At 36.3% G+C, this 9,926-nt stretch overlaps 1 protein-coding gene across 1 annotated transcript; it reads left to right on the plus strand.

Moving 5' to 3' along the window:
• Positions 1 to 3,226: 3,226 nt before the first annotated feature.
• Positions 3,227 to 9,470, plus strand: LOC111020024 (cellulose synthase A catalytic subunit 2 [UDP-forming]). Its single transcript, XM_022296562.2, is given in 15 exon segments — positions 3,227 to 3,608; positions 4,176 to 4,371; positions 4,466 to 4,689; positions 4,789 to 4,891; positions 5,029 to 5,206; positions 5,542 to 5,808; positions 5,897 to 6,242; positions 6,374 to 6,511; positions 6,603 to 6,728; positions 6,816 to 7,028; positions 7,149 to 7,419; positions 7,526 to 7,722; positions 7,806 to 8,156; positions 8,251 to 8,377; positions 8,380 to 9,470. Coding segments are annotated over 15 exon segments (3,273 nt in total). The 5' UTR covers positions 3,227 to 3,527; the 3' UTR covers positions 8,835 to 9,470.
• The last annotated feature ends 456 nt before the right edge of the window (positions 9,471 to 9,926 follow it).

The raw sequence follows: 9,926 nt of genomic DNA on the forward strand, positions 1-9,926 counted from the left end.
TGTTTTAGAACATAAATGATTTAATTATAAATTTATAATGATTTAGACAAACTTTTACAAAAAAACAAAAAAAAAGAACTTTTACCCCCAATTTTTCCCATAATTTTGGAATTTAGAAAATCTCCAAGAATCTACTTCCTGCTTTTGTAGTTTTCCTAAACACAAAAAATATAAACATGTTTATGAAAATAATAAAATGGAAAGAAATTATTTATGAAATAAGCCCTTGTATGTTTTTTAGTTTTGTATTTTGTGGAACAATTTTTTTTTTATTTTTCCCAAAAAAAAAATTGTTATAAGAAAACATGTTAAAAAAGTCATGGTCAAGTGGTTTTGTAATTTTTAAGTAGAGTTGAAATTTTCAAGTTAAAATACTAATCTAACAACAACCCAATTAAAAAAAAAATCTAGAAAATTTATAATCCAAGTACATTTTTATATTAAATAATATACCTTTTTTTTTGGTTATAAAATCTATATACAACAAATTCCTGACATCATTCCAAGTTAAGCTCAGATTTTATAATTCAAATTGTCAAATAATGTATTTAATATTTTACCTCATTTATTCAAATGTTGACAATTTTATTTAAACTTTCTTACAAAATATTTTATTTTAGAATTCAAAATAAGTAAAACTAAAGGAAGGATAAAATCAAACAATCTTCAACAAGATATTCAAATTCAAGACTTAAAAAAAAAATCCAAAATTTCTAAGTTTGGCTTTTGGGGAAGGAAATCCGAATTATTAGAAGAGAAGTGTGTAAGTTTTTTTTTTTTTTTTGGGAAATATCAGATTTTAATTTCTTTTAACCTTTGCAAAAATAAAAAATAAAAATAAAAATCTGATATCAAGATTCCAAGGCAGAAAATTCAATAGGATTGGGCAACCAAGACCAAAAATCTGACTTTTGCAAACCCTCCCTCAGAATTGCTTTTACTCTGCTTCCAAAGCACTCTTTTTTAGAGGTCATATAATTCATTATTTTATTTATTAATTTGTTAAAATTTAATTTTAGTTCATAAAATTTTCATCTCAATTATGATAGAGTTACAAATTAAATTTTATTATTTTACTCCTTCAAGTATTATTGATATCATTGCCACCACAAAAAAAATAACATCAACAAATATCGGAGGAGATCGAACCTTGCATCTTGAATAAGAAGATAGTACTTTGTCAATTGAACTATGTTCGAATTGACTATGATCCTACTATTTATGTGTCATTATATCTACAATTTTTAATACTAAAACTTTTTTTAACGAATTTTTTTTTGGAAAATAATTTCCTCCGAACTAGTCAGCAACAATTTTCTATTAACCCATTTTTTGACAAGTAAGAAAGAAGAATAAAAAAAGAGAGATTTTTTTTTCAAGAAAAAAATCCTCAATCTTTTAACTGTGGTAAGGAAGAATTTGAAGAAGTATTTTCCTTTTTCTTTTCTATCTTCTAAATTTGTCCATCTTATTTATTCGAGTATTCTCTCAATTTCTAAAGAAGTTATAACTAAAAAATTTTATCTCACACACACATATAACATAATATATATATATATAAGTATATATATATATATATATATATATATTTTAAAGTAGAAAAAGTGGGTTAGAGTTATCTCATATATTCTTAATTATCTAATTGTTTTTTTTTCTCCAACCGTTTTATTAATTTATTTTTATTATAAGAACAAATACTATAAAAAAGTGTTGGATAAACAGTAGCTATTTTAGCCCATAGTATATAGAAATATAATAGAAGTACCCAACAAAATGAATGTAGACTTGTTTAATTTTTCATTTTTTTTGCTTAGAAAAAGTACTTTTCTTGATTTAAATCTTATTTTGATCTCTGAATGTATTTATTCGTCTTTTATTTTATAAACTTTCACACACATATATATTTTTTGAGACATTCATATATTTTATTTTAGTTGTGAAACTATTCGTTTTTCTTTCAAAATACAATACAAATGCGGAATTTTTATTTTATTTTTACAACTATATTAAAAAATACATATATATTTAAGCTATAGATAAATATCAACAAAACCTAATATATACATGTCTTTTATCAATATTCCCACAAATTAATTTATATGCATATAAATACTCAAACTTAGTTTAAATATTAAATCTACCTACCTGAGTATAATTCAACTATTACAAAAAGTAACGAGTTCGAATTCTCACCTAATATTTTATCTTAAAAAAATCCGAAAACAAATTTCGATAAAAGTAAAACAAAATTTAATTTCTTAGGTTGTTTTAAATATTACATTATGTAATAATGAGCTAATCAATCAGATAGAGAGAGAGAGATTTATTTATTTATTTATTTATAAATAAAAAACACACATTTATTTATTTCCTCGAGCGAGAAAAGTGAAAGAGAGGCGACCGACAAAAAGAAAATAAACAAAAAAGAAAAGAAAAGAAAAGAAAAGAAGGGCATTTCGGTAAAATCATGGAAAGTGGCAAAGAGTGGGGTCACAGAGCCAGCCAGTAGTACGTGTTGATTCTTGAAAATCTCGCGAGATTTCGCACGACCGTCGGCAGACTCGCCACTCCACCGCACGTGCTCCACGTGACACCTGCCCTACTCTTTCTCTCTCTTCTCTCTCTCTACAAATTTTTTCATCGCTCTCTTTTTTCCCTTTTAACCCATTTTCCGTACCTGTCCTCTGTCTCTGCCCACTGGATTGGAAGTAAAAATCTGGGCACTGTTTGGCTCCGCCGGAACAGAATAAAACCCAAACCCACTACGGCGGCGCCGCCGCGGCTGCTGCTCCGGCGAGGGGGACGGGATTTCTCCGGGACCCACCAAAAACCCCCAACTAATACGAGCGATTACTGATTAATTAGGATTGAATAGGATGGATCGAGAATTATGTGTTTTGTCTGTGTCCCAATTTCGTCTCTTGTGTTTTACGCGTTGAAAATTTTCCCTTTAAGAAACCCACTTAGATTCTCTCTGTAACTCTCTTTTTTTCTCTCTGTAAATTTGTTTCTTTTTTTCTCTGTTTTTAAATTTGTTGGTCACAGATCGAGAATCCACCATGTAATGCACAGAGTCCAGCTGGGAGGAAACTGGGTCTCACAAGAAAAGAATCATTCATTGCACACACACATACAATTTTCTTTACTCTTTTTTAATTTAATTTTCCCTCTTTTTCTTTTGGGGGATTTTTCTATTTTTCTTGAATTGAAACATTTTCTTATTCCCCTGATTTCTTTTATATCTAAACCCACCTCTGTGTCTCTCTCTCCGTCTCTCATAAAGAGCTGGCTGTGTTTTTTTATTCGTTGAAGGAGTGTAGGTGTAGTGTTTGATGAAATGGGTGTTTGAGAAAGTGGGCTGAGAAACCACGCACGTAGAAGAAGGGGGACTTAGAGAGAGAGAGAGAGAAGAGGAGAGAAGAGGAAGGAAGTTGAGTGAGATGAGAGAAGTTGAAGGGCTGCTTCTCTGAGCCTTGGTTTCCTTTGGATTCTGAGTTCTTTGATTTTTAGTGGCTTTTCTTAGTCTAATGGACACCAAAGGCCGACTCATTGCGGGTTCTCACAACAGAAATGAGTTTGTTCTCATCAATGCCGATGAGGTTGCAAGAGTAAGTGTCATGATTTCAGTTTTTTCCTTCTTTTGCTCCAAAATGGCACTGTTTTTGTCTTTGAAAATCCTATTTTCCACCCCAATTTTAGCTTCTGCCTCATACCCATTTCTTCTAATTTCACTCCCTTTTGCTTGGTTACACCCCTAACCGGATCCCAGCCTGATTTTTCTTCCCATAGCTGCAATTTGTTACCCCCCATCTTCTTCCTAAACCCAGTTTGGATCTTGGTGATGAACACTTTTTCTCTCTTTGTTACCTTTATCATCTAAAGTTTCAGTTTTTGGTTGGGATTTTTCTGTTTATTTGGTTCCTAGTTTCTAGGGAAATCCATCTTCTTAAACCAGATCTTGCCATTACTTACCCCCCCTACTTTCTAGATTTCAGGGCTAGTTAGTCAATGTATCCGATTCATTAAGTGTTTTTCTCTATTGATTCTGAATTTGTGCTAACAGTTGATGAGTAACCAACCTAGTGGGAAGCAAGAAAGAAATAAAGAAACAAAGCTTTTACTTTTTTTCTCTGACATTCTTTTTCTAAAATCCTTTTGTTATTTTTGAGTTGCAGGTGACATCTGTGAAAGAGTTGAGTGGGCAAATATGCCAGATCTGTGGGGATGAGCTTGAAATCACTGTAGATGGAGAGCCATTTGTTGCGTGTAACGAATGTGCCTTTCCAGTTTGCAGACCTTGCTATGAGTATGAAAGAAGAGAGGGCAATCAGGCTTGCCCTCAGTGCAAAACCAGATACAAACGTCTCAAAGGTATAATGAAACAATGAATCAATAAATATTCTTAGCGTGTTAAGGTCCATTGATAATTCTTTTGGCTAACTAAGAATGTGTTGATCAATTTCAGGTAGTCCTCGGGTCGAAGGCGATGAAGAGGAAGATGATACTGACGATCTGGAGAATGAGTTTGACATTGCAAACAAGGATCCCAACAGTGTATCTGAGGCAATGCTCTATCCCCACCTCGCCGTAGGGCGTGGTTCTCATGCTAATGGCTCTGGAAATATGGCTTCCGACCTCGATTCATCATCGGTCCCGACCGATATCCCTCTCCTTACCTATGGCCAAGAGGTGAAGAATGAATGAATCTTCTTCTCAATGTTTGCTTTTACCATTTTGGTTTGACTCTCAAAAGTTGCTTAATCTTTGATTGTGCTGTTTGATCTGAAGGATGCTGGAATTTCCTCTGATAAGCATGCTCTAATCATTCCTCCTTTTATTAGCCGTGGCAAAAAGGTCCACCCAGTGCCGTTCTCTGATTCTCCCATGTCGGGTAAGGTCCCCGAATTCCTGTGCATTTTGTGTTTTTTAATCCTCTTCTGGGATGTATCAGTGTTCCATCTAGATGATCAATGATGTTTATGTTTTTTCTGACGTAGTAACTAACATTTTGAAGTGTTGTTGTTGCAGCTAATCCAAGGCCAATGGATCCAAAAAAGGACTTAGCCGTGTATGGATATGGAACTGTTGCGTGGAAGGAAAGAATGGAGGAGTGGCGGAAGAAACAAAATGAAAGACTTCAAGTAATTAAGCATGAGGGTGGAGGCGGAAAAGGAGAAGACGAGCTTGATGATACAGATTTGCCTATGTATGTTCCTTCTTTGTATACTCTTTTATTTTAAGATGCTTATATGTGCTGTGTATAAGTTGGTACTTCTAGTGGTATGTGTTGATTATTCTTGATGATCCTTCCATTCTACTCTCATTAGTATTAGAGTTTTTTTCTTTATCTTTTGATATGGATTATAAATTTATTGGTGTACTTTTGCATATCTTTAATAGATGATTGGGTTTGCTAAGGTGTTAGAATTAGGATCTATAGCTACTACTTAAAGGCTCAGTGTCATATATACATATATTTTGGTTCGGAGATTTCGAAATTCTTCTTTAGCTTATGTCAGTTGTTTATTATTGTTTTCGTAGGATGGATGAAGGGAGGCAACCACTGTCGAGAAAGCTGCCGATCTCCTCAAGCAAGATAAATCCATACAGAATGATAATTGTACTTCGAATTGTCATTCTTTGCCTCTTTTTTCACTATCGTATCCTTCATCCTGTCCATGAGGCATATGGATTGTGGTTAACATCAGTCATCTGTGAGATATGGTTTGCTGCATCATGGATATTGGATCAGTTCCCGAAATGGTGCCCAATTGTTCGAGAAACTTACCTTGACCGGTTATCATTACGGTACTTCTGATGTCTCCTTTCACTCCATCCTCCATCTCCCTTCCCCTTTTTCTTCCATATCTCAGTTTCATTTTGTTAACGTTTGCAGATATGAAAAAGATGGCAAGCCATCTGAGTTGGCTTCCATTGACATTTACGTCAGTACAGTGGATCCAATGAAGGAGCCTCCTCTCATCACAGCAAACACCGTCCTGTCTATACTTGCTGTTGATTATCCGGTAGATAAGGTTTCATGCTATGTTTCTGATGACGGTGCTGCCATGCTTACTTTTGAAGCCCTTTCGGAAACTTCTGAGTTTGCAAGAAAGTGGGTTCCTTTCTGCAAGAAATTCAATATCGAACCCCGGGCCCCAGAGTGGTATTTTGCCCAGAAGGTTGACTATTTGAAAGACAAAGTTGATCCGGCCTTCATCAGGGAACGTCGTGCAATAAAGGTTTGAAGATTGTACCTGTTTTGCTTTTCAGAAAAGTAGTGTGTTATATAATTGTACAAATGAGTGCATGATGAACTATTATTGTATTGAAATAATTTCTGGACCTGAAAGTTTGGCATGGCTTTATGCAGAGGGACTATGAAGAATTTAAAGTTCGAATCAATGGGCTCGTTGCCATGGCTCAAAAAGTTCCTGAAGATGGGTGGACAATGCAGGATGGAACTCCGTGGCCCGGGAACAACGTCAGGGATCATCCTGGAATGATTCAGGTGAGGGGATGTTTTCTTGATGCAGTCAGTCGTATCATAAATCCATGCCTTTATATGTTATCAACCCGTTTCTTTTAACTGTCTTCTGCAGGTATTCCTTGGTCAAAATGGGGTTCGTGACTTGGAAGGAAATGAATTACCTCGTCTTGTGTATGTATCTCGTGAGAAGAGGCCGGGATTTGATCACCACAAGAAAGCCGGAGCCATGAATGCTCTGGTACATCTCGTCCTCCCTCTTCCCTTCTAACATATACATTCAATTCAATTCACCATGACTAATATACATGCTATTTGATTCTTCAAGGTGCGTGTCTCGGCAATCATCTCAAATGCTCCTTACATTTTGAACGTGGATTGTGATCACTACATCAACAACAGCAAGGCACTTCGAGAAGCAATGTGCTTCATGATGGACCCGATTTCTGGAAAAAGAATATGCTACGTGCAGTTTCCACAAAGATTTGATGGGATTGATAGGCATGATCGATACTCGAATCGCAATGTCGTATTCTTCGATGTAAGTAAATAATATCTATATCCTCAGACTCAAATGTTCATGAGACAATTCTTTATCCCCCATCACAGCAATGGGCCAAGGAAATGCTAAGTTCTCTTACCTTATGAACAACCATTTCAGATCAACATGAAGGGATTAGATGGTATTCAAGGGCCGATTTACGTCGGAACTGGGTGCGTGTTCAGGAGGCAGGCCCTTTATGGGTATGATGCCCCTGCCAAGAAGAAAACACCAAGAAGGACTTGCAATTGTTTGCCAAAATGGTGCTGCTGTTGCTGCGGAACTCGAAAGAAGACTAAAACAAAGAAGACCAGTGACAAAAAGAAGTTAAAGACCAAAGATACGTCGAAGCAGATTCACGCCCTCGAAAACATTGAGGAAGGAATCGAAGGTATGGAACGGACATGGTCTGAAAATACCAATGGACCAAATTTGCATACTTTTAAATTTCAGAATTTTTGGTTTAATGAGGTGAAAATCTTTGTGATCCAATGCAGGAATAGATAATGAAAAATCATCTCTGATGCCCCAAGTTAAGTTTGAGAAGAAGTTTGGGCAATCTCCATCATTCATTGCTTCCACACTTATGGAAGATGGCGGTGTGCCCGGAGGAGGGACTTCTGCTTCGCTATTGAAAGAAGCCATCCATGTAATCAGTTGCGGTTACGAAGATAAATCCGAGTGGGGTAAAGAGGTATGAAGGAAGCTCTCCCGAAGTTCAGAAATGTCGATTTGTGTGCACTCCTTTAATATTTTTATTTCCTGTACTATTTGCAGGTAGGGTGGATATATGGGTCTGTTACAGAGGATATTTTAACAGGTTTCAAGATGCATTGCCACGGCTGGAGATCAGTTTATTGCATTCCTAAAAGGCCAGCATTCAAGGGTTCCGCTCCTATTAACTTGTCCGATCGTCTACACCAAGTTCTTCGGTGGGCTCTTGGATCTGTTGAAATTCTGTTGAGCAGGCACTGTCCGATATGGTACGGATACGGATGTGGTCTGAAGTGGCTCGAGCGTTTCTCGTACATAAACTCCGTTGTTTATCCATTGACGTCGATTCCATTGATCGCTTATTGTACCCTTCCGGCTGTCTGCCTGCTCACAGGGCAGTTTATCGTCCCTGAGGTAACTACAATACCGACTTCTGAATGCATTCGCATTTTTTCCATTTGTCAGGTTTGTTCAGCTGAGTGAGACATGTTCTTTGTTTGATGTGCAGCTAAGCAACTATGCCAGTATAATTTTCATGGCCCTTTTCATCTCTATAGCAGCGACCGGTATCCTCGAAATGCAGTGGGGAGGAGTCGGGATCCACGATTGGTGGAGAAACGAACAGTTCTGGGTTATTGGGGTGCCTCGTCCCACCTTTTTGCACTTTTCCAGGGTCTGCTAAAGGTTTTGGCTGGTGTTAACACAAACTTCACTGTCACGTCCAAAGGAGGAGACGAAGGAGATTTCGCTGAGCTTTACCTCTTCAAGTGGACGTCGTTGTTGGTCCCTCCATTGACCTTATTGATCATAAACATCATCGGAGTAGTCGTCGGGATTTCAGATGCCATCAACAACGGTTACGACTCATGGGGCCCGCTCATCGGTAAGCTATTCTTTGCATTCTGGGTGATTGTCCATCTGTACCCATTCCTCAAGGGTTTGATGGGGAAGCAAGACAAGGTACCAACCATTATCATTGTGTGGTCCATTCTTCTATCATCCATCCTATCGCTTCTATGGGTCCGAATCAACCCGTTCCTCGACAAGGGTGGCATTGTATTGGAAGTTTGCGGGTTAAACTGTGACGACTAAGATGCAGAAATATACACGGCACGAAGTGTTACGGGTAGGAGGAGTTTGTTTTCTGGGTTGAGCGTCATGGGGACTACTAACTGGTCTCGAACATGCATCTGAATAGAACACGGTAACGCTACTCCGCCCGAGATTGTGAAAGATGAGTTGCTGCAAAAGGCTACTTGTCCTGGATTTGTAGATATGGAGGAATTTGCATATCACACATCATCAAATATTTGTTCTCTCTGCAAACTTTGTCATTGATTCTTTCTTCTTCTTCTTCTTCTTCTTCTATACATGGTTTTTTTTTCTTCTTTCTTCTTTCTTTTGATTTTGTGGAAGGGACTGTAATTTATATCATGTGTCTGTGAAAATCCAAGAAGAGCACATAAAAATGGAGGGAGGTGGGTTTTAGTTTGATTCATCATAAATTTATCCCTTCTCAAAAGGGATTTCCCAATTCCCATTCCCTTAGGTGGTTTTGTCTGTTGTATCCCTTTGTTGTTTGTAAATCTCTTCTTCACTCAATCAGCCCTCAGTTTTTATTATTTATGGTTGGTTTCTTTCTATATTAAAACTCTCCAATTCTGCCTTGTTGTAATCACAATAATTATAGTTTTGTCATCTTAATGCAATAATCATGGACTTCCCTCATTACATTCTTCACTTTTTCTTATTTTCTTATTGATTACATTTATTTTCAGTTTAATTTACGGATTTTGAAGTGAGTTTATTTATTTATTTGATTGGTCCTTGTGAATTTCTTGGGTAGATATGAATTTATTTGATTCAAAGGAAAGAACTACGCGACTGGTTAGTCTTTGAATACGAGATATCCATCCAAGTCATTATAGATGCATTTGCCCAATTGTCGCTTCTAAAGAGTTCCATGTTAAAAAAAAAAAAAATACAAATCTCGTTTCACAAAGATACTTGGTTTCAGTTTTTCTTGATTCATCAAAACATTTTATTTTTAGATTTAGGGGCACTTGCAAATATGACAAAAAATTTTTAGTAAAATAAGCAAAATAGTAACCACCCTTTAATGATATATTACCTGACCACTGATATATGTCTCTGATATACCACTAATATAATAATGATATATAA

Source organism: Momordica charantia (genome assembly GCF_013281855.1).
Source record: "Momordica charantia cultivar OHB3-1 chromosome 11 unlocalized genomic scaffold, Mcharantia_2.0 BLBB01000011.1, whole genome shotgun sequence".
NCBI lineage: Eukaryota > Viridiplantae > Streptophyta > Magnoliopsida > Cucurbitales > Cucurbitaceae > Momordica > Momordica charantia.